General features: G+C 45.0%; 1 protein-coding gene across 1 annotated transcript; it reads left to right on the top strand.

Annotated features, from left to right (window-relative positions):
* The first annotated feature begins 1,254 nt into the window (after window positions 1–1,254).
* STUB1 (STIP1 homology and U-box containing protein 1) lies at window positions 1,255–20,714 on the top strand. Its single transcript, XM_089588233.1, has 7 exons — window positions 1,255–1,478; window positions 5,659–5,857; window positions 10,508–10,673; window positions 12,817–12,883; window positions 13,876–13,932; window positions 16,520–16,636; window positions 20,216–20,714. Exons 1-7 carry the CDS (start codon window positions 1,377–1,379, stop codon window positions 20,339–20,341), a joined length of 834 nt encoding a protein of 277 aa, XP_089444359.1. The 5' UTR covers window positions 1,255–1,376; the 3' UTR covers window positions 20,342–20,714.
* Window positions 20,715–25,818: the final 5,104 nt, after the last annotated feature.

Here is a 25,818-nt window from a genome sequence, read left to right as displayed (position 1 = left end):
CAAAGAAACAGACACCCATCTCAAGGCGGCTCGAAACACATGCTCGCCGGTGCCGCTGTATGTCTGGAACAGGTCGCCCTTCAGTAGAGCTAACGATGGCGTGGTTTGAAAACGGCGGAACGACGCACGCCCGGACGCGGCATTTCGCAGATGTGACCATGCGGGGCTGCTTTTACCCTTTTGACTGAGCGCACCACCGCCCCTGGTGTGCGGCCATCACTCACGGTTCGAGTGAGTGATTTTCCAGGGGGGTGCAACCGCCCCCCCTTGCCCCCCCCTCCGGACGCCCATGTGAACACGTACTTCAAAATGGCGTGAACATTAATTGTGGTAGAAAAGCTGAGCAGAAAAGTGGCTTGTAAGGCATGGCTTTTGGTTCAGTAAACAGACCTGTGTTTTACTGGAAAAGCACTGCTACCTCCAGGAATCTGATGTCTGTTGAAATGAAGCCATCAGCCCTAAAGCCCCTGGAAATTTTTAACCAGCCCATACTAGAAGCACCACCTACCGGCGATCTCCTCATCGCCCCCCCCCCACCCCTAACTAGGGGTTGCCCAACTCCTCCTGCCAGGAAAGTTCTGTCTCTTGTCATGATCCCTCTAAAGAAGCATGGGATAAGCTTCAGCGATGACCCCGACATTCAGTCCAAGGCCGTCGAATGGGCCGGCGTCGCCAAAGGTCTCCACGGCCTGCGGCGCGCGACCTAACTTGCCTTAATTCCCTACGATTCTGCGTAGCGCAGTAAAGTTTTGTCAGCCTCTGTGCCTTGTGTGAAGCCTCGGCTTAAGGTATAAGCATAAAAGTAATCATCGAGGCTAAATCCAACTGCTTTCGCAGAAAGGTCGCATCAGATGTCTGAACTTCCCGTAATTTTGTTTCATGGCCGTCTTGCCATGCTTGACGGCTTAATTTAGCTATGACGATCAACGCGCTGACGCTACTGGTGTACATATGCGACTTACTTTATCTAGCTAGCTTTTGGAAAATTCAAGACATCATTATTTCCCTTTTACACCTTACGGGAGCATTTGTTGCAGCTGCTGAATTTGCGAAAATCTCTAAGGGCAGTTATAAGCGGCTGATTAACACACTTCTGACAAGTAACCTTTGTGAACATTATTTCTTATTAATATTTTATGAAATAAAGCGAATTATGCTAAAGTGCAGGTGTGTTTTAATTGGCTCGACACTAGCGCTGAGAAACAACCTGTGAGCTTTTGCCTTTGAGCAATGTTTGTCGAGGCCTGGCGGGAAGGTCCGAAAATAAATGGCGACCGCCGGAGGCTGGCAGATCGGCTAGGCAACGGGACAAGTGCAATTGTTTATTTTTTTCTATTGCCGTTCACTTGTGGACTGCCCGGTGTCATAACCGGATTATGAAAGACGATATGACCGCCGTTGAACTGAAGGACCTCGGTAACAAATTGTTCAGTGCCCGGAAGTATGAAGACGCCATATCGTGCTACAGCAAAGCGATCGTAAGTTGCGACGTTCGCTTGATCCTTTCGCCCACAGGCGCTTATCTCATCTTAATATTGCTGCCTGCTTTGTTGTTAATTGGAAGTACTGTAATTGCGCTTTAAGATCTGTAGTTGTTATTTATTTCGAGTGCGTTTAATGAGTGCTGAAGGTAACGCGAAAACCTTTAGTTGGACAAGCTAGACGGACGAGGATCATCACCATGATCTGTCGAAAGCTGTCGAAATCTGATTCTAAGAGCGCTTCCACTTGCATTTGCAAAGTTTTTTGGGTTTTTTTCATGCAATTTGAGTCGCGTTGCCATGTTTGCGAGAGGCTTTTTGTTCATAGTTTTGACAGTTGCAACGGTAAGCTAGCCGATCGTTTCTGCAAACAGCTGATGCGACCAGGAAGGTGTTTCAGTTTCACGCTTGCAGATAGCATTGGAAAATTTTCAGCGCTCGCCGTCACGCGTCGCGCGGTTTTGTTTCCCGAGTCGTTTTTCACGAGCTGCCTCCGCGATGTTATAAACAAAACTTTCCTTTTTTTTCTGTTTTTGCTTTCGGAGCTTCGAGGCAATGCCTTCGGTAGTAGCCCTGGCGACAGCGCCGAACGTGTTGACGCTGATAGCGACGTGCGTTTGTTTATTTATTTTTTTAGCGCTCTTTGCGAAGTTTTGCTCAAACGAAGGGGAGCACTAGGCAGAACTAGTTTTTGACGTCGCCAAGTACAAAATATCGCGCCATGAAAGATAACGATCAGAAACGATATCAACGACCTGTCGCGTAGCAATCACTCGATCGTCATTCCGCTGTATTTTACGTTTCAACCTGTCGTCTGCCGGTAGTGTGACGTGCGCCGTGCTGAATTCCTGTCAGAGGAAAGCCAATTATTATTGTGCGAGCCTTCTAAAAACAAAGTTATTAAAAAAAATAAAGCTGCGTCGTCGATGTAATCAATCCGGTTTTATCCCGAGCGATGTAAATCTATTTTCGTTGCGTGCATCGAGAAGATCGAACAGGTAGCATTACTGGTGATTCCCTATGTCTCCCGACTTAATCCGTCTCGGCGAAGACCTAACGGTGGCGCCTGTCAAGTTTCGGCTTCGCGTGGCAGGATCGTGAATCAGCGGGCGAAAGCGCGCGGCGGGGGGTCGGTCGGTTCGAGGCTATAAACAGCCCTCATTGTCTGAAGGTTATAAACACTATAAAGCGCCGCAGTTAGATAGCGGCGACGTCGGGAGAAATCTCTCTGAGCGTTGCTGCGATTTGCGCTGACAGCGCTTATCTGAGCGCATGGTTTGTGTACATTGTTCGTTGCATCATAGGTAGGCTTTTAGTTCCGTCGTCATTTGTTTGTAAACAGAGAGTTCCTTATGCATTAAAATAGCACTTGAGCGAACTGTATTAGAACAAACCATTTAGATAAATAGATTTCAACAAGGTGTCTCACTGAAGCACCGTTTAATCCACTGCAAATGAGTTTCAATTTTAACGACTTTCAGTACATTGCAAGTTTCAGTTTAGCGAACATTTTGGAGAGTGCAAAAGTACTGTTTCCAGGTTAGAATGCATAATTTATCACCCGAATTTCTGAGTATCACGTGCAGGCCTGTTGTACAGTTCTTAATAAAACAGTGTCCATGAAACCAATATCTGTATGCACTACTTTTTTTTTTGTTCCGGTTGCCAGTGCACGTTAAAGAACCCCAGGTGGTCGAAATTTCCGGAGCCCTCCACTACGGCGTCCCTCATAGCCTTAGTCGCTTTGGGACGTTAAACCCCAATAAACAAACAATAAACATGTAGAAACTAATTGCTTTTGAGTAATGGTACTGCAAACCAATGCCACCTAGTGTCCTAAAACAATTTCTTATTTCAGTAAGCAGCTTTGTATTATCAAAAAACAAATGCCCCCCAGACTATGTTTTTGGATTCGGATTTGTATATGTGCTTTCCCTCTGTATCAGGTGGTCCTTACGGAGAAAAAACCTCCGAAAGTGTCCTAGCCTATTTTGTAGTCTTCCTCGTCTTCATGGAGATTTCTCTCCACAATGCCAATCGACGTTTGGTTATTTCCACCGCACCAGCCACGGCATCTGTCCCTCCGATATATGCTGTTGCAATGGCAGCCGCATTGCCATCCAGTGGCCGGAGCGGTGGGAAACCAAGGGCCTGCGCAAAAGACAAGTTAGCGCTTGTAGCCAATCACAATGGAGGGCAACTCCTCGCCCACTTGCTCGAAGACAGGCCCAACAGTTGGCGTCTGTTTAAAATCAGAATTTTTTTACCTAGACTTATACCCATGCCACACGCTCACAAGAAATGGCAGTAAATGCTTAAGGCCTTAAGTTTGTTAATGCCATTATTTTGGGGAGTTGGTGCTACACGTCCACATTTAATGCCATTATCGAAAGTGACGATGGCGATAACGCTTGCAAGGTAGTCAAAAGCTTCATCTGAATATAAACATTGCTAATGAGCACAATATATGGGAAATGTTGTTCAAATGTAATATAAAATCGATTTTTCAGAAAATACGGCTGTTCCTTCTTTACAAGTCGAAAAAGTAGCCATAGACTCGCATGTCAGCACCCAAGTCGAGAGTGCCTGTCAATAAGGCTGGTTAAAATGGCGCTCCTCGCACCGAAAATGCGGCATAGATGTCTCATCTGACTGAAAGTTAGGAATTAACCATTTCCTACTGGTTAGGAAGTTGTTACTAACAAAGCTGCATGCTTTTCTGCGTGTGTAATGGGAACGAGAGTAGCATTGCATGGGCGAATGAGTTGTGCCGAACTCAGTAGGTCGCGAATGGCAGTAAGGCTAATGCCATTAAATTTGTGCGTGTGGCCCCGCACGAATGCCATTAAAACTTAAGGCAGTAAGCACTTAATGGCATTAAATCTGTCCGTGTGGCACGGGTATTATATGGTGACTGCATTTACAGTTTTGTTATATTTACTTGCCATGGTTTTATTGCAGCTCTTTATGCTAGGTTTTTAGTCTCGTTTAATCTTTTTAATTTGCAATATTCCACATGATTGCATCCCATTTCACCTAATATGCCAAGAGCAACCGTTTTTTTTTTAATAAGCAGTGTTTTAGCATTCTTTGGCCTTAGCTGCCCTTGTGCCAATAAACCCCCAACTAACCCAATGCCGTAAGCCACCTGGAGGCTGAAGCAAACTCACTCAATGTGTTTCTGTTCTTTAAAACTCTCTGTCAGGTTCTTCGCATATGATTTTGCTGTGTGCTTTCTTGTTTTCAGTATTCCTTTTGCGAGATGTGTTTATCCCTCATCCTGTCTGCAACATTGTATTATCTCAAACTCGTTTGGTGTTCTGCGAGTACCCACACAGAGTGAAATGAATATACAAATAAATGTGGCAAATAAATAAGTGAAATGAATAAATCCAGCTGCCCATCATAGGCTTGCCTGCATGTGTTTCATCATGCCAGCAATGCTGGAAGAAAACGGATATCCTCAGAGAGAGGGAAACAGCAGCTTCAGTGAAGAGGCCTTTGACCACATTTAACCCTTTCAGGCGCTTTGTACACAATTGTGTAAGCGGCAAACTTGCAGCTTTTTCTGAAAAACTGGAGCACTTAACAGTGATTTCATTATTTCAGTCAGATTGAGTACCCTTCTTGTTGCAAATAAGTTGCTTTTTTGTACCATGTAGCGAATGCACTAAATAATATTTTTCATAAGAGTGAGCTAGGTAGCACTTTGTCCGCCGTTTTTGTGCGGACAGATTTTGCCGCGAGTGAAAACATCGATTGTTCTTGCTCAATTTCGAGCATAATGTGAATCTTCGAAACACAAAGTGATTCCACGATCCCTAGGTTGTTTACCTGACACACGAGAACATTTTGATGTTATTATTTCTAACAAATCTGACACTTTTTACGGAATTCTCCACATCGTTGTAAGAACTGACCAGCTGGTCTTTCACGTTCGAAAACTAACAAATTCCCTTTCTTGAGGCCTGAATATAGTACTTAGGTGAAAAAAATAATTGATTTCAATGAAAACAAAAAATGGCGCCTGAAAGGGTTAAAAGAGAGGCTTATTGTTCTATTGAAAGCGAATGTTGGAAACCGCTCTGGGTAGTTCTGCTTATTGTAATGTTCACTGGGAAGCCTTGCCTTGTTCAGTTCCGTAGCTGCTCTGCCGTTCATGTCCTGGTGTTTGCAGATCAAGAGCCCGTCGACGGCGACGTACTTCACGAACCGGGCCCTGTGCTACCTCAAGCTGCAGCAGTGGGAGCTGGCGTGCCAGGACTGCCGGCGGGCCCTGGACCTGGACCCCAGTTCGGTCAAGGGCCACTTCTTCCTGGGGCAGGCCCTGCAGGAGATGGACAACTACGACGACGCCGTCAAGTACCTGCAGAGGGGTACTTCCCTCCTGTTCGCTCCTTCCGGTGGCACAAAAAGCTGGACGAGTTATTTTTGAATTTGCCGTGCTATAACAGCGCGAAAGACGGGGACCAAGAAAATGCAAGACAACACAGCTCTGCTGCACGTGAAGAAGGGCCCAAAGAACTAGCAATATACTTTTGCAGTACAAAAAAATTGCGAGGACACTTTGGCAACTAAAGTGTTGAGAGGCGAAAGCTGAGGAGACTATGCCGTGACAACTTCTGGTCTATGTGACGTCGCACCGTTCCAGTGGCTATATCGATACCCAAATTATACATCTTTCGGGGATCTCAAGTGTTAATTATGCTTAATTACTCATTGTTCCATCTAATTTGACACAAATCCAACGTTTTTCTGGCTTGTATCAAAATTTTCGCTATGCCGTGACAACTTCCGGTGGATGTGACGTCACACCGTTCCCGTGGCTATATCGACGTCCACGCTATTTCGACGCAATTTCGACATTTTTGCCCATACTTAATTAATTAATCTACAGTCACCAAACTTGGCTACTAGGTTCATTTTTCCCTCCTCTATCACAATTTCAACATTTTTTCGTATATTTAATTAACTAATAAATCTGCAGTCACCAAACTTGGCTTCTAGGTTCGTTTTTCCTCCTCTATCTGAAGCAACCATTGGTTTTTCTTCTTTCTTCTTAAATTCCCAAGTTAAACGCGTGTTACATGCTTTGTTAACGGACAGACGACAGTATGAGCCATTAAAGGTTTTCGCCTTAAAAGCTGGGCGAGTTGGTTTGAATTTGCCGTGCTGACAACGCAGCACTGTGTTGTTTTGCCTCTTCTTGCATCTTTTGCGCTGTTACAGTGTGGCAAATTGCCCCCTCCCTTCATTCATTCCCCTCCCACTGCCCCAAGCAGTCCAGAGTCACAGCTATTTGATATGTGAATGCAACTGCAATTTGTCTGGAGTTGGCTGGCTCCTCTCATTTCTAAAGCTTTCTATATTCCGTTTCATACATAGCTGTCAACGCAGCCAAGGCTACGGCGCCTGTTCGCGCTCCTCGTCCGCATCGTAATGTAGTGCGTCGAAAGTGAAAAGAGTAATGAACTCAAAATTAAAGTTATTGTTGGTTAATATTGCAGTATAATGATAATGGCGTTTTATTTTGCAAAAAGATTGCTTTTTCTTTAATGTTCTTCAAAACAGAGTGCCTTAGTTTTCTGGTTTTTTTTTCGGCTCCTCCTGTATCAGGTTTTCGCAGCTAGGCCGGCCGGTGATGTCGTCTGCTTTCGTCTTTCGGTTTCCGAGTATGCAAAAATGGCACCGCTATCGCCTACTCGCTTGTTTTCTTCGCCCACTGCGGCTTCAAAAACATCTCCTGCTCGCCTGTTCTCCAAGCTGAAGTCTCCGAAATTTTCGAAAGACTCCAAGCAGGTTATTGTCAACGTTTACTCTAGCGTAAGGAAGCGCTTCCCGGAGAAGACTGTGCGCGAAGTTCTCGAAACTGTGGACGAGATGACCGGGGGGAGCCCTCGGACAGTTGCGGGGTTCAATAAAGAAGGTCTCTCTACTGGAATAAGATCACTGCAAAAACGACCTAGCAAGGTGACAATATCTAGCTCTCGCAGTGTTAAATATGACAGCTTTGCAGTCAACGCCATCCGACTCAAGTTACATCGTATGTATGCCGAACGCGAAATACCTACTTTGGACAGAATCCTGGATGACGTGAACGCAGATGCCGATTTGCCGGACATGAGTAAGGCTACCTTGTGGAGGTTACTAAAAGATATCGGTTTTAAGTTCGAAAAACGAAAGCGAAGTCTTGCACTCATCGAGCGATCTGACATCGTAGCCTGGCGGCGCCGGTATCTCAGAGCGGTGTATCAGTACACCGATCAATGCAAGGTTGCCGCTAGCCGAGGCTGCTCCGAATAATCGACGCCACACTGAATTCTATCACGACACAATGGTTCATTGTGTGCCGCATGCTAAAAAGTCGTTCAGTATCCGAAAAAAGCACTTCGCAATCACGTCCGTCGCCAATACATTACACTGCCTTTTCCCTTCGAGACAAGTAAACAGCACTGTGTTTTTCAAAGTAGGTATTAGAGTTTGACAGTTTAGAGTTTCTACCTAATGAATCTTTTAAGAAAAATAAAATAATAATAAAAAAAAACACCCGAGCCGGGAGTCGAACCTAGGCCCTTTGTAAAATGAACACACAGGCGCGCGCTTCGTACCACTCAGCCACGACGCGAGGTGGACGGATACATTTTGCTTGTTTTTTGCAGCGGACTACTTTCGTACCTTTGGCAGCGTTGACAGCTATGTATGAAACGGAGTATAGTCTGCAATTCCAATCCCCTGTTGCGGTGGCTACTAGGTGGCGTTACTAGGCGTTGATTAATGGGTCACCCTTGGAGGGAGTGGTTGGGGGGAAAGGAGGCGGTGCGGTCCCATTTGAACCATCTATTTCTTGGACTTCTAACGTGACAGCGTTAAGCAGCTCGTGTTGCAGAAAATTCGGCGTCACCGTCGTTGACTCTGAGCAGAAAATCCGCAAAATATCCCAGAGAAGCAACCTAAGAGGCAGGTGGGCGAGCAGTGTTACTTAACCTTGTGGCATCGTCCCAACCTCCCCACCAGATTGTGAGCAAACTGTGCACCGTGGAAAGCAATTAACGATTACTTGCAATAGGTTGCACACGAAGAGCAACCTGGCTTGAACAAACCTTACCGGTAGCAGCACCTTACTGCGGAGGGCAGTGGCGCATCGCTTAACCACTGCACCACTTCGCCACAAGTGGTACGAAGGCTTCCAGTAATAGATGAATGTTAAGTAGCGAATGACCAACTCTGCATATACGTATAAGCATTCACCCACTAAAACTATCACATCATACCCTTAACCCCTTGACCGTTTTGGACGAGCTACGCTCGTCCCTGCCAAGCTGTCCCCAAACTGTTTTGGACGACTGTAGCTCGTCCTCGCTGAATAGGTTCTTCCCTTCATCGTTTCGGACGATCAGCACTCGTGTGTAGCTTAGATGGCATTTTGGTCAACAGATGGCAGCACTGACCTGTTTATTTCGTTTTCTTCTACCGCATAAACGTTTTTTTTTTTGTATGGCAACCTGGGTTTTAAAAATGGCACCCGGCGGAGGCGACGCGTGTATTCCTGGCCCGTCTTCGCGGAAAAGACGCTTTTCTTTGTCGTCATCTTCTTCAGACAATGGTGACTTAGACACCGAAGTGTACATTGTTTCAGGGAGCGAGGACGACAGTGATGACCTTATGCTGAGCAGTTTTTCCGATGAAGAAGGGGACAGCTCAGAAGCGAACTTTGCGGGCGCACGTCAGTATATGAAGATCAACGCCAGTAGCATTCCGACGCGACCCCCTCAGTTTCCTTTTCTGGCAGTTCGTGGTAAGACATTCACTGTAAGCTAGCCTGATGATGGTCATTCTTTAATTTTTATCGCTCATTACCAGCCACAAGTTGGTTTTCTGTATTGTGAGGAATAATGAACTTCAATATTCTAATTTGACTTTGTGTTTGCTCCAAATATTTTTCAAAGATCGAATGCATGCTTTTTATTGCAATAATTGAAATCAGGAATAAAAGAAATAAGCAGTTTTGTTATGAAAATCGTTGATATAAAAAAACGGTGAAGGGGTTAAGGGGGAGCTTAAGTGTCCCCTCCAATTATTTTTCTTGAAAACTGGGGTTCAGTGTGGCTTTCCCATGTAAAACTTCTCTTGGGGAAAGCAACCAAACCCCCCCTATATATTGTATATACTCGTGTGAGGGCCGCACCTTTTTTCCGCGGTTCTCACGGGGTGCGGCTCTTACATGGAACCGGCGTTTTTCCACTAAAAATTTCTGCTACTGCGCAGCCCTGATTGCACGTCCGTTTTTTAAGTGGTGATACCCATTTTTATGACGAATTAGCGCAGGTGCGACGAATCCTTCGAATACACAATGCATTAAAGGTGTGGATTGCGCCCGCGCGATTATCACCCGCATTAAGGCAGGTTGCTAGTGGTTGCTTGATCACTCTATTACTTTACTGGCAAATTTCACGTGATCCTAAGATCCACCTAAGATGCGGCACTCGTGACGGCTTGGAGCGGCGCGTCACTGCCCAAAAACGCGCCACTCGCGTTTTCTTGCACAGTGAGGCACACCCAACACGCCTGCACCCCATCCTGGCTTTTGCACAGCATGACGTTTTGTCAATCCTTTCTGGTGCAAACGCCGAGCGAGCTAGTGTCGATGACGAACCGCCTGTGCAGGGTTCCAGGCCGAGCACGGCACGCGGGACGACGCGTTCGTGGTCATAGCGATTTTTACGGGGCCAAAGTTATGCGCGCGTGAAACAGTTTTTGGCTCACCTTTTTTTTTTCGAATTGCCGGTGGCCAAGTTGGGGGTGCGGCCCTTACACGGGGCGGCCCTTACACGAGTATATACGATATCCATTACCCCTGTGTGGTACCTGGCTTTCTCAGTTGAGAGCAAGTTCATTTTACTCCGTGCACAGTTTCATCTTGTGTTGTATCTACTGTTCAGTCTCGTTAAGCACTGTCGAGATCACTGTCTTCCGAGAGTGCATTTTGAGAAGGGGGCTCTTTTCCTCTTCCCCACCTCACCCTTCAGCGAGTGACCTGGCCCGTGAGCAGAAGCTCAACTTTGGGGACGACATAGCATGCCAGCTGCGGATGGCCCGCAAGCGGCGCTGGCAGCTGCTCGAGGAGAAGCGCCTCCAGCAGGAGATTGAGCTGCAGACCTACCTCAACCAGCTCGTCCTGCTCGACAAGCAGAAGTGAGTCCCTCCCCCCCCCTCTTTTTGTTGCCGTCCTTGGTTTTACTGAAAACACAGGTGTAGCAAGACGTGGAAATTGAAGGTCAGAACCGTGCTGCTCATTTTCTGTTAAGGCGACAGCTGTCAGAGGCTTGCTTTATGAGATTGCTTTGGCATCAGCAGAAAACTTGTGTCGCAGCTCACAGTCATCACGGCTCTGTTATCACAGCTCATTGTCATCACAGCTCACTGTCTTCACAGCTGAATGTCTTCACAGTTCAATGTCTTCACAGCTCACAGTCGTCACAGCTCACTATTGTCACACCTCACAGTCGTCATAGCTCACAGTTGTCACGCCTCACTATCGTCACAGCTCACTATGTCGCACCTCACTGGCATCAGCAGAAAACTTGTGTCGCAGCTCACAGGCATCACGGCTCTGTTATCACACCTCACTGTCTTCACAGCTCACTGTCTTCACAGCTGAATGTCTTCACAGTTCAATGTCCACAGCTCACAGTCGTCATAGCTCACAGTTGTCACGCCTCACTATCGTCACAGCTCACTGGCATCAGCAGAAAACTTGTGTCGCAGCTCACAGGCATCACGGCTCTGTTATCACAGCTCATTGTCATCACAGCTCAGTCGTCACAGCTGAATGTCTTCACAGCACACTGTCTTCACAGCTCACAGTCGTCACAGCTCACTATTGTCACACCTCACAGTTGTCACAGCTCACTATGTCACACCTCACTGGCATCAGCAGAAAACTTGTGTCGCAGCTCACAGTCATCACGGCTGTTATAACAGCTCATTGTCATCACAGCTCACTGTCTTCACAGCTGAATGTCTTCACAGTTCAATGTCTTCACAGCTCACAGTCGTCACAGCTCACTATTGTCACACCTCACTATCGTCACAGCTCACTATGTCACACCTCACTGGCATCAGCAGAAAACTTGTGTCGCAGCTCACAGGCATCACGGCTGTTATCACACCTCACTGTCTTCACAGCTCACTGTCTTCACAGCTGAATGTCTTCACAGTTCAATGTCCACAGCTCACAGTCGTCACAGCTCACTATTGTCACACCTCACAGTTGTCACGCCTCACTATCGTCACAGCTCACTATGTCGCACCTCACTGGCATCAGCAGAAAACTTGTGTCGCAGCTCACAGGCATCACGGCTCTGTTATCACAGCTCATTGTCATCACAGCTCAGTCGTCACAGCTGAATGTCTTCACAGCTCACTGTATTCACAGCTGAATGTCTTCACAGCTCACTATCGTCACAGCACACTGTCTTCACAGCTCACAGTCATCACAGCTCACTATTGTCACACCTCACAGTCGTCATAGCTCACAGTTGTCACGCCTCACTATCGTCACAGCTCACTATGTCGCACCTCACTGGCATGAGCAGAAAACTTGTGTCGCAGCTCACAGGCATCACGGCTCTGTTATCACAGCTCATTGTCATCACAGCTCAGTCTTCACAGCTCACTGTATTCACAGCTGAATGTCTTTACAGCTCACAGTCGTCACAGCTCATTCATCATAGCTCACTGTCTCAGTCATCATAGCACACCTCACTGTCGTCACAGCTCAGTCATCACAACTCACTGTTGTCACAGCTTATTCATCACAGCTGCTGAAGCAGCCGTCACGAGCTGCTCGTGTCATGCAGTATGTGTAATACTTATACCCTTCATGCAGGTATTACATGCTAAGTAAAACGCAACAGATTCATTGCATCCATCTTTCTTTATTCCAGTATACTGGGTCCTAACTGCTGTAGTTGTTGACTAGTTACAATTAGCATTCTCAAAAAGTCATCCCTGGGGCATTAAATAATTGAGAAAAAAGTGGGCAAGTTATGTTGGCATGTTCACAAAGCCCTGTTTTAGTATGTTGTTCTCTGAAGATAAATGTGTGAAAGTGTGATTGTGACAGATAGTGTGGGATAAAAAATATTGCCGTGGGAAAGATTTGGTTGGTGAGGTTTAATTAATTAAACACGAAAAAATACACTTAGACGTCGAAGTAGCCATGGACGTCAGAACAGCCACGGACGTCGATATAGAATGTGTACGTTTTGCTTTCGCATTGCTCCAGTGCAGGTCGCTGCAGTGATCTCAAAGTTTTTTATTTATTTAATTTCAGGAGGGTGCAGGAGATGAAAATGAAAGGTTCCCGCCAGGGTGACATTGACCGGATGGAGGGCGCACTGGTACGTGTTTTTTTTTCTTTTTTCCTCCTTTCTCTCTATTTGACCTGACACCTTATACTGGAGCTCTTCTGTTCGTACGAATCATGAAAGTCTACCAAACTCCTGTGTTTCAAGAAATGGCACATTTATTGACCCAAGGTTTGGTAGATCTGTGAATGGTGGCGACACCTTTCAGTGGGGTTATGAACTGCTTCAAAGCTTATGGGAATTGTTGATGGTTGGTTCTAGGGCTGTGTATATAAATAGGCTTCTTTTCTAGCTCATGGTGAGGTGGTACATCCGCTAACTCTTGAAAGCAGGTTATTGGGGCTTTGCAGATTTTGAAGTGGACTTCTGCAGGTGGTGGTATTTTCTTTAATAACTTGTTGTTGGTAACATTGACAGAACTGTTGATGACCACTTTTATCTGGCCACATTTTCTTGATAATTTGTTGATTAAATGACTGTTTGTTTGTGGTTTAACAGAATGTAATAACTTTGAAGGTCTCACGCAGCTGGTCATTGAAGAAAGGCTTCAGATTAGGGCTGCTAGAAATACTTGACTTTGCTGATTAGTGCACATGTATGGGTAACTGTGTTTTTCTCACGTTGTCCCTGTACAAAAACCAGCCGCTTTTTACGCAGGCACTACAACACTGTATATCCACTTCAGTTGTGTTTTTGTGTGTTTTACACCGCCTTTTCCTGAGAGCATCTCTCCATACGTACTGCGCTACTGTGCTAGTCTTTCCCTAGTGATTGTCTGCTAGTTACAAATTACAAAACCACTAGGCTGCCCCTGTACTGCCATAGTGATCAAACACTGAAATCTCTGCTAATGCATCACTTTCCAATATCTGTGCCATCAGGCTTGCCTGTCTAACTGTGAAACTGTCTACTTTGTTGGATGTTTGGGGGCTCACGGTAGATCTGAGAGTGTGAAATGTGTGTGGGAAGTGGTTTGGCAGCCTTCCTAACCTTGCATCATTCTTTTTTCTTTTCCCTTTTCTCAGGACAAGTACATATCAGAATTGAACAGCATATTTGCAAAGGTGGATGACAGGCGTCGGGTGAGTTCAGTCTTCACCTTTGTACTGGGGAAAAGTGACAAGGCAGTGTGCTGTGCTCACAACTTTTGGACAATGCTGCTTGTGATGTGGGTGCTTTGTGCAGGGGTGTTTAAGTGTGCTTCAGCACTGTTAATAGACATGGTCAACTTGTAGAGCACAATAGGGTTGTGGTGATCTTGACCACATGTCTCTCCTGCATGCATGGCAAAGAGGCATATAATTCATACTTTATTTTATTTTATTTATTTAGAACATACTGCAGGCCTACAGTAGGCCCAAGCAGGAGGGGCGAATACATAATATATGCAAAAAAGAACAGGTTTAGCAAAATTGAAAAAATGTTAAATAAAAGTTGTAACACAAAATACAGCAATAAATACAAGGCTCAGATGATGCAAAATACAAAAAGTAAACATAGAAATAAATGGCTCTCAAATTAAATGCTGTGAAGAAAACATAGAGTCAAAAGAATCGGCTCTGGTTAAGAGATCTGGCGGACACCTGTTCCACTCCTCAATGGTGCGTGGAAAAAATGAGTATTTAAAGCCGTTAATCCTAGCACTGTAAGGGGTTAATGATTGTGTATGATGATTTCGTGTTTGGCGCGTAGTGTTAGGTTTGAGGAAGGGGTCTGCATTCATAGACAGTTTATGGCTTTTTGGTAACAAAAGTAGTTTCAGCCTTTGAATTTTCCGGCGCAGCTGTAATGTTTCAATACCGTGAGTTTGCATGAGGGTCGTTGGTGAGTCAGTTACACGATACTTTGAAAAAATAAAACGGACGGCTTTGCGTTGAATCATTTCAAGGGCGTCGGTGTTACGTTTAGTGTAGGGATCCCAGACGGTGCACGCATATTCTAAAATTCTAAATACAAAAAAAAAAGTCCTGTTTGCCATTCGTGTCAAACTACTTATTTTTATTGGCATTGATGTAGCCGTTACCGTTGTATGGGCGTTGTCATCTCAGTGCTTTTTTTTTTTTTTTTTTGCAAGCAGTGCTAGAGTACAGCATCAGTAAGCAGCAAGTTTGATAGGCTTGTGAATGCTGGAGACTGGAATTGTGTATAGTAATTCAATTGTATCTTTGCCAGAATAGTTGTTGGCGGAATAAGACTGCTGTCTTCTATAGCTTTGTGCCATTGAACTGATGTAAGCTAGTGGGACATAAAACTGCGTGTCCTAAACAAAATGAAAGCTGGAGCGTCTGCCATAGTCGGATTTTTTCTTTGTTTAATCTATACAGAACACATGTCTCGCTTCAGGGCGGCAGAATGCTGAAACGAGATGGAAGTCTGAATAGGCATATTAATATTTACATTCTTTTACTGTCATATACATCCGCAGACTGCTTAATCTGTTTTTCGTACAGTACCTTTCTTAAACAGCTTAATCCTGGTGCAGATGGAAGGTAATGAAGTTTCATGTCAATTGTGGTACGATTCTCACTTCTGTCACTTGGTTGCTTGTATTCAGTACTGTCTTTTTTTTTGTTTTATGGATAATTGTATTGTAGTATTTAATGGTTTCTTTACTTCATATGTCATTTTATTTCTGTGTTTTGTAATACTGAATACAGTGCCATTTCTATAGAGACCCCAGTCAAGCCAAATTCGTTTAGCTTTTTTTCTGTACTCGTGCAATCTATACATGCATCGATGTAGACACACACTTGAAAGTATGAACAGAGGGTGTTTTCTACAGTGCATATTTATTCTATGCAACAAGTTAGGTATAAAAATATAATTTTTATTCAGAAAACTAAGTTGGTAGCCGCTGTGAACTAACACAAGGCCACTGACTGGTTCTGACATTCAGACATTGCTGGCTGTGTTCTGTCAGTGTCCTGTGTTTTGTTCATTTTATTGTTGGGCACAAGTTTTTCAGCAGTGTCGTTGTGATTATATGTTAGTGTTTCAACTTGGCCCTTATATCCAGCTGAGAGAAGCCAACAGCCACAGAAACCAAGGGGCACAGGGGATTTTTTAATTAATTTATTTATTTTGTGGTGTTGATCAATTTAGAATATTAATGAGTATGTTATCGCTTAAAGTTAATTGATTAGAAAGGCAGAAGAAAAAACAACCGCATGCCGCCGATGGGATCCGAACCCACGACCTCCGAATTACGCGTCCGGTGCTCTACCTCTGAGCTATGACTATGGCTGTCAAATCTTCTGCTTTCGGGGGTATTTATGTTTACAAATCACCTAACCTTGAGAGTGTTCATCAGCGCCACCCACGTTCGTAAGCGGCGGACGTGGAACGTCCTGAGTTACCGCTGGTGTGATGTAGAACGCCATCGAACGGAGAGGGTGGAAGCTGTGTTAGAACCCTCTAATGCTTCCTATGGCGTCAAAGCTGCCAGAACTGAGGCCCTCGCTAAGCAATTAAGCAAACAAGGGAAGGGGAATGAGGGGCTCGTTATAAATATGAGAGCTGTTATTCCTCTTGTGTATGGAGCATCTTGCCGCACAAGCTTTCGTCACAGATAAACCTTAGCGATCAAGGGTTCAGGTGTTTTTTTTTTCCAAACATTTTGGATTGTTTTTTATTTTGGACGCTATGGAACATGTTTTAACCCCCATGCAGAAAAGAGACGTGCCTGACTACCTGTGTGGCAAGATCAGCTTTGAGATCATGCGTGAGCCCGTCATCACTCCCAGTGGGATCACCTACGACCGCCGGGACATCGAGGAGCACCTACAGGTGAATTTGCCCTGCCTCTGCTCTGAGTTTGGCTGAATGACCCTAGTGGCGGGAACAGGAAAGAACAGCGCACGCTATTTTCATTGCATAAGCATGGATAGCAGACAGCATCGTCACACGGACCAGAGCCATTTGATAGCTACAAGAAAGTGCCGCTGCATTTCTGATTCACTAAAGCAGGGCTTCTCAACCTTTTTAGCCTCGGGCAAACCCACTGGTTTTCAAAAAGAGCTCATGAACCCCACATGTCTTGGCTTCCATCCCTTCGTGCCTGATGTGTTTGCAAAAAAGAGCGTGCAGACTTACAGGCTTCGCGGGAAACTATTATGTAAGCAGACTGTTTATACTAGGAAGACGACGCTGTTAGTGGCGTGGCTGGCACGGACAGTCTGTTGAATGCAGACAGACCTCCCCTCCCCCCACCCTACCTTTCGCTCATGCAGTGGTGATGGACGGTGTACACGGCGTTTGTGTGCAGTCTGTTTACTTATAACCTTACAGGGTTTGGCGAGGGAGTCAGTACATGTTAATTATAAACAAGAAATGCAGTCGTAATGAGACAATGTTTGAAAAAAACGAAATACAGAGGGTGGACTAGGTATCTCCATATGTGATACTAGAAGTAATGAGGCTTTGATGGAAGCATGACACAAGTGACAGTGTGCAAACAATTTGCTAGTCTGTACAGTGATCAATAAGACTGAGCAACTTGTCGCGGAATGCATGGTGGTCAGTTGTAGCAGTGCAGACAGTTGGTCACGTGTGGTGCCGTTCAACCGTTCAGGTTCAAGTCAAAACACTCTTCCTGCTGATTATAAGTTAATTCACCGTATCTCCCACCAACTGTCCTGGCGTGAATAGCATCCTTTGATTACGAGGAAACATACTTTTTGATACATGTGATGTATCCTTCTTTTTGATTTTCTTCTGAAATTCACAACCTTGCATTTTGTTGACATAGTCCCCTTCCACGATGTCAGTAGTGGCATGTCATTCTTCCATAGTCTAGAAAATATATTGCCGATGTGGCACATTGCGTACTGAATTTGCAGAACACATGCAGCTTCTAATGCTGTTGGTGTTGATGGTAATTTTCTGAATTTTTGCCTTATGAACCAGGCAAGCAGCCATGCTTAAGGGGGGACACTGGTCTTGAAGAAAAAAAATTTATTAATGAAGTCACAGTTACGAAATCTTCAGGGAATATGTATTTTTGTGTGCTGATTCTAAATATGTCATTTAATTTCATGTAAAACAATTCCTTGAGCACTTGTGCACTTTTTGTGCTAGTATTTTGCGGAGAGTTTTGAAGAAAATTTGCTGCGGGAAACTCGCTGAAATGTATGCCATTGGGTTCTCTTGTCACCAAGGAATACAATAAGGGTGAAACTGTCTTCCTGCCTATCATAGAACTTAAGTTATAGAGTTTTGAAGTTGTCGCTTCAGAAATGAGAAGGAAAGTGTGTGTATTTCTGTTGATGAAGTGGCAGCTTCAGTACCCTATTACTCAAGTTCTATGAGAGCCAGGATGATAATTTCACCCTTATTGTATTCCTTGGTGTCAAGAGAACCCGATGGCATACGTTTCAGCGAGTTTCCTGCAGCAAATTTTCTTCAAAACTCTCTGCAAAATACTTGCATGAAGAGTGCATAAGTGCTCAAGGAATTGTTTTACATGAAATTAAATGACATATCTAGAATCAGCACACAAAAATACATGTGCTCTGAAAATTTCATAACTACGACTAAATTATAAAAATTTTCTTTTCAAGACCAGTGTACCCCCTTAATGTGTTGCCATGCAAAGCTGACATCAAAGTATAGAATTTAAGCACCATTCGTGCCATCAATGCCAAATCAAACTCGAACAGGATGACTGCAACGTGAATGCAAGAGTCCAAAAATTTCAGCTGCTGAAAACTAAGTACAGGCTAGGTCCACTAATGCATATCTGCGCCATCAAAGTGAAAATCAAGTGTGGTAGTACTACATTTGATCCCGGATATATCGAACTTGAAGGAGATCTTGAAGTAGTTAAAATAAAGGTACAGCTTGTTTCTGCAGTGAAGCATGTCAGGGTTTAATTAGGTTGGCTTCACTGCATGGCAGCGGTGTGGCATGGGGAAATCAGTGCATTAGACAGAAGGCCACACTCGAGCTCACCCCATGTTCACCTTGTCACGCAATTTCACAGCACTAGCGCTGCCAGTGAGGCCGTTTGGAGAAGTGCCACTTGCAGGGGCATGGCTCGCTGTTCAATATATCTACTGTTCTGCTGAACAAGAGTTCAGTACATAATACAGGAATCTGTCGCAGCACGAATGAAACGGGGACAACGAGAGAGAACAATCACGACAGGACGAGCAGCGCTAGTCCTGTCGTGATTGTTCTCTCTCGTTGTCCCCGTTTCAGTCGTACTGCGACAGATTCCTGTATGTATTGACACCAACTAGCCCAAACTTCAGTACTTCTAAGATTTCGATAATCATGAACAGTAGTGGTACACCTTTGCATGGAATTTTCAAGGGAATGTTTTGATTGTTTGGTATAAAAAAATAGCTCGGTATATCCGTGCTTGACTGTATTTAGTCTCTCTCCACTGAAATCATGCCGTTTTGCTTTTCCTGTCTCAATTGTTTTCTTCACGTTTCATTAGATGCTGCCAGCACACGAGAGTTTTAATAAAGTGTCCGAATCATAGAGTTTCTTACTATTACCTAGAGGGAAAGCTGGCGGCGCTGCACTTCAGCCACCATGGACGCCCAAAGCATCATGGGGCGGTGAGCTACTTGTTGCGGCACAGTTGTAGTTTTTTGGGAACATAGAGTGGCACTACTAAGACGTTTCATTCCGAAAACGCTGTTCGTGTGTGCGCAGACGACTTTCGCGCGAACGCAGTGGGCAAAAAACATAGTAGTAAAAACGCGTAGACACACGACGCCAATAAAAGGTTTCACTTTTCCGAAATGCCGTTAAAAAACTTCTTAAAGTATCTAAGTAGCAACATATTTTCTGAAAACATATTTACTTTTGAAAATGCGTTTGTTAATTACGAAATATTAGTTGTTATAGTGTTCATTACTTGGCCAATAGGAGAGTGAGTCGTCTCTTATTTTGTGCAAACTTTGCACTTAAATGCTTTTCTGCTCGTTTGTTGCAATCATTAGACCAGATATTGAATATTAGGACGTTTGTAGCTATCAAACAGGTTAATTTTTCTATTATTTTTTGGCCAAAAGTTGCAGTTCCGCAACAAGTAGCTCACCGCCCCATGATGCTTTGAGCGCCCATGGTGGCTGAAGTGGTCTCGAGGGGTCGCCATGCAAACTCCCATAGACGGGCTGCCAGCTTTCCCTCTAGGTAATAGTAAGAAACTCTATGGTCCGAATATAGATATGCATCTAGCAGTAGATGTCAGTAGATAGTTCTGACGGTTTTGGCATTGTTGTTTTGTAGTTATATATGTGTTATTACCTCCTGCACCCATTGTACCTCGACACATGATCGTCCACTTTGCATTCTTTTCGTGTCGTGTCTGGTGCAGTGCCATTCTTCATGCCCGGTTCTCTTCGTCCGCAGAGGGTTGGCCACTTTGACCCAGTGACAAGGACGCCACTCACCCAAGACCAGCTGATTCCAAACTTGGCGATGAAGGAAGTGGTGGACGCTTTCCTCGCGGAAAATGAGTGGGCCCTCGACTACTAAATTGCCTCCCCTGCGGCTTCGCTTCTCTGCGTGACGTACTGTCCGATGCCAGCTGTTACTCTTGTTTCGATAACCCGTCGACTCCCATCCTTTCTTTCACTTTTTTTTTTCTATCGAGACGTAGACAGCTGGCACCTTGGGAATGAGTCACTTTCAGGCTCTGTCCAAGACCTTTTGTGAGCAGAGTTGATCTTGCACGCGCTTTTCTCTCTTCATTCACAAGTGTTCGCCCCTCAGCTGACCCTGCGAATGAGGATGACACTTTCAATTCAGAGTCCGCTGGTCATCTGCTGCATTTTTTTTTTTGGCATTTCAGTGATTTTGCGCTCTCTGCAGTCCTACGTTTACAACAGCAGTGGGTTAAATACAAAGCTACATAGCTACATACGTGGACACAACACTCTCAGTTGCGATGCTGACTGCTCCCAGTGAAGGTGTTCTGATTACCATTTGTTGTAAGTCTTGGTTGTAAGGTTGGTTTATTTTCGTCTTTGCAGTACTGACACTAAATTGCAGCATTGCAGAGAGTGTCGTGCTTGTTGACTCTATTGGAGTTCAGCGTAGTGGAAAACCTTCGAATTACAAATATACAAAGTTACTGAATCCAAAAAAAGCTGTCAAGTTGAGTTTTCTTCCAAATAATTTCGGCATCTGTGATCACGCCTAATAAGCCAGTTAGAACCATATCTAACAGGAATTATATATTTCAGTATGTGGTAACCAGTTCAAAATGAAAGCTTTAGTGCAAAGCATACCTGTTACTGATAGCCCAAGTGCTGAGCTTTCAGTGAATGCTTGGAGCATCCATCCCCCATAGCTAACACGAAGGTACAGATTTACTTTTTGGCTATTACTTCATCATCTTCAGAGTTAGCATCTGACAGGTCATTTCAGCTGCACGAGGTTAGGTTGAGCATCTCGTTACAATGGGGCTGTGACAAAATCGCGAGCACAGCCCAGCCGCTTGGTCAAAGTGTGTAGCCGCTTTGTGTTTGGTATCATTTTTGCCAGCTGAGCTTGTAAAGGATTGCTGCTGTACATAGACACACTATGCCATGAGTACGAGGAGCCTCTACTGCCTTGCGTGTCACTTTTGGGCCCCTTAATGTAGCCACAGTGTTGCTTGTCTGTATCGTGCACTTGCAGTCGACACTTGGTTGTCGACTACGGTCGTAGAGCCCAAAGTGGCTGGAGGGCCCAGCAGTACCCTCTTCCCAGAGCACCTTTTTACACTTGTTAGACAGCTCATAACATAGGACATTGTGGACACATTGTTTTTGTACAATTTTTCGAGTGTGCGGAGCTTTTCAGTCATGCCGGTTGCAAAACTCTTCTTCAGAATGTTGGCGTACTCCGTGGCAAGTTTCGAGGTTAGCGGTAGGTGGCGCCTCCTATTAGCTGTGGAATCAGCCATCAGCGGTGCCCTGCAGCTGTTGTAACTATGAGTGCTCTGCTTGACTATAGGGGGCACTACAATCTGTTAACCTCCTTATCTTGGACCAGTCTCGGGATGAGGTTTGCAGCTGTAGTATGATTAGGAGGTTCTTATCACCATGGGCTCAGCTGCACTGTTATCGATCGCCACACTTTGTGAAAGCGTTGCACTGTAGTCACCAGGTTGAAGCCTTTGACTGATGCGAGGAATGCCGGCACACTGTTACCAATAATGGTCTTGCAGCTGCAAGTAACACTGTTGTGATGTAGAACATTGCATATTATACCAGCAGTGGGGTCAGTTCTTTATGCGGGGTGAAGTATCAGCTAACAGCCCTCTCATCAGCTTGAGGCTCTGAGCTCAACATGTAGCACCACCAGCCGGCATGCAGTCTCAGGAGTGTTTACATGCACATTTTACCAGTCATTTGCTGCATTAAAAAAGCCGCTTTATGTCAACACACATTGGGAGAGAAATATAAGAAGACGCAGACAATGCAGGAGCGAGTTTTTCATGTTGCACAAGCATTTGCTGCTGTGATGCAGGTCGAGACACCTCAGCTTTTCCCTTTGGTTCGGTACAGGGTGGACACTATTGGAGATGGTACAGATGGTATTGGAGATGGACACCAATGAGCTGTTTTCTGTGCAAAAATAAGGTCAGAACCGGTAGGGTGGATCCAAGCACGACTTATTCACCTTTTAGAGCTGTGCACTTGGTGCGGGCACACTGGAGACACAAGTTAGCCCGTGGCGACATAGTTCAGTGTTCTTATCAAAAGAGAGACCACTCTAACTGAAAACGGAGGTTTTATGATCTAGAAAAGATAAAAAAGTTGTGGTGTCGCTGTCACTGCCGATTTAATAATTAAAATGCGTGCGTCGACCGATTTTTTGGTGCAGAACCTGGAGGCTACGCTACGCCACGATTCGCTTCAAATTGGTGTCAACCCGTCCTTTTCGGTAAAGATGTCACGAGTTTGAATCGACTGGCAAGATCTAATTTTCTCTGCGGTGAATGCGCCCTTTTGCTGTCAGTCAAACGCCAACATAGCCAGAAATAGTCTGTGAATGAATTCTTTTTCAGAAACACGATTGTATAGAATAGTCCTCAATGTCCTTTTAAGACTGGCAGTTTCCCTACATGTGTTTTCATGACCAGAATTGACTCCGTTCAATTAGCACGATGTGAACTCTGATCTGCTGTGAGTGTGGTGAATCTTTGGAGCAGCTTCATGACAATGTGTTCTGGTCGTAGGAATTCAAAGTGCTTATGAATCTCTTCCGAGGCAAAAGAAGTGAGAATGTGTTCTTCAGTGAAAGGGCCTTGCCTTGCAGTACAAGTAGCTTGTGCTCGCAACTTTTTCTGAACTCTCATTAGTCGAGCAGCAGCTTCACTCTGCTCAGTGCTGCCCTCGTGTGGGTTTTGGAATTGTGAAAGTTCTTGCCAATTCGGAAAGGAGCTTGGCTTTCATCGATGGTATGTCTGACTTGTCTTGCACAGAGAACATCTCAAGTAGTGCATACCGTATGTGTTACAGTTATGCAACACACCTAGATTGAAGCAGTGATTCGGATGACCCTTGTTACCTTGTACGGTTGCTCAGTGGTTTTGGTGTTCGGCTGGCGATCCCAAGGTCACTTCGGCCACAATTAGGTGGAAGCAAAATGCTAACACGACCATGTGCTGTCTGGTGTAGGTGCTCATGAAACAATCCCAGGCAATTCGAAAGGGTCTGAAAAGGGTTCTAATCAAGTTGCTGTATGCCTACGATGTTAAAGCATACTGCTTAACGAATATTGTCCAGCAAGAATTTTTTTGATGTGCTTTGTAGAAGCTGAGTTATCTCTACTCAAAATTTGAATTTCGGCGTCTTCACACCTTTCCCTCTACTCAACTCCAGGGGAGGAACTTACTGACCTGCTGGAGCTATCGGGCATATTGGCCGCGGCCATGGTAGCTGCCCGACGTCTGAAAGAATCTAACCAATAGCCTCCTCCCAACTTGTATATGCAGGTGCAGGCGACGGAGGGTGGTGCAAACATGAATAAGTCTCCGGGAAGGGCTCGCCAACTTTTGCCCATGATGTGGGTTCTCTGCTGCGTGTAGAAGTGTATTATTTGGCCCAGGTTTTCATGACAACACAATGCAGTGTTTGAGCGAGTTAATGTGCTTTGCTCGGAAGGTGTTTCAGAGCCCCTTTAAACTAATCCGGAACCCTGCACTACGGCCTCCCTCGTAGCCCACGAGCAGCTGCGGTTACTCCTTGTACCACCACCAAAAGACTGTGGCAGAAGCATAGAGTTTCTTACCTAGAGGGAAAGCTGGCGGCGCTGCACTTCAGCCACCATGGACGCTCAAAGCATCATGGGGCGGTGAGCTACCTGTTGCAGAACAGTCGTAGTTTTTCGAAAACATGAAGTGGCACTACTAAGATGTTTCATTCCGAAAACGCTGTTCGTGTGTGCGCAGACGACTTTGGCGTGAACGCAGTGTGCAAAACCCATAGTAGTGAAAACGCGACGACACACGACGCCAATGAAAGGTTTCACTTTTCTGAAATGCCATTAAAAACCTCTTATAATGTTTAAGCAACAATATTTTTTTTGAAAACATATTTACTTTTAAAAGTGCGCCTGTTAATAACGAAATATTAGTTTTTATAGTGTTCATTACTTGGCCAATAGGAGAGCGAGTCGTCTCTAATTTTGGGCAAACTTTGCACTTATATGCTTTTCTGCTCATTTGTTGCGATCATTAGACAAGATATTGAATGTTAGGACATTTGTAGTTATCAAACAGCTTTATTTCTTGATTATTTTTTGGCAAAAAGTTGCAGTTCCGCAACAAGTAGCTCACCGCCCCATGATGCTTTGGGCGCCCATGGTGGCTGAAGTGGTCTCGAGGGGTCGCCATGCAAACTCCCGTAGACGGGCTGCCAGCTTTCCCTCTAGGTAATAGTAAGAAACTCTATGGGCAGAAGTGACCGGCGTTCAGCTCACTTCAGTCCACCATGCATTGCACAGCATCTGTACAAAATGATTGTTTCCTTGCTTTACGCATAATTGGTCATCCTCGGTGCAGTAGCTGCACATCGACTGGTGGTTGTCTGGTTATCAGCTTGGCACCGATAAGGGTGAGGAGCATTGGTTGTCATTTGGCGCATCTGTGTTGAACGACTGAGAGATGTGTACATTTCCGGACTGGTATGTTTCAGAGATACTGCGCGCGACCTTTGATAACCAGTTTTTCTCTTTCTTACATGGCTTTGCCTAGCCTGTGTAATCTCCGCACTGCTCTGCATGCTGGATGCGGAAGTGAAACAACTAGGATGCCGTTTTATTTTTCGTGTGCGTTATCCTGGTTACCAGCATTGTGTGTAAATAAACACTGATCAAGTTGCAAGTTACGTTGTACAAGTTTGTTGCCACACTTAGTGTTGTCATAAGCACTGCGCAGGCTTTACTCTCACCTGGAACGTCATACCTAATCTACCCCATAAAAAACCCCACCAGGTGGTCGAAATTTCTGGAGCCCTCCACTACGGCGTCCCTCATAGCCTGAGTCGCTTTGGGACGTTAAACCCCATAAACCAAGCCAAACCATCTCTTCCCCAATGGTATTGCAGAATATTTAAATGGTATTGCAGAATATTTAAATTTCGATGAACACCTGGATCCCGGACAAACTAGTGCACTGCTTCTGGTATGGGTGTGCCGTTACTGAACGTGTGCAATAGTCTCGCAGTCGACCATGTAAGACAAATGTTTTAGCACCGAGCCCGAGCAAGAACTGCCGAATGTTGGATTGAAATTTTGGGGAAGAGGAGGAGGGTTATATTGATTTGATGTGAAACTAAGGTTTGAAAGGGAGGGGTGGTGAGGAGGCATTTGCATATGCTATTCGTAGCAAAACTTTATGGGTTGCAAATGTGAGGGAAAAAATTATTTCGGCATAGTCTCGTCATGCGGACAGTGCATGCTATATCTGCTGCTAACAGTGTCCCATGACGGGATCGTGAGACAGAGCAATAATTTTCTTT

This window comes from Amblyomma mixtum, chromosome 4, assembly GCF_055824585.1.
Source record: "Amblyomma mixtum isolate Tamu chromosome 4, ASM5582458v1, whole genome shotgun sequence".
Lineage (NCBI taxonomy): Eukaryota > Metazoa > Arthropoda > Arachnida > Ixodida > Ixodidae > Amblyomma > Amblyomma mixtum.
This window is presented reverse-complemented; position numbering and strand designations above follow the sequence as displayed.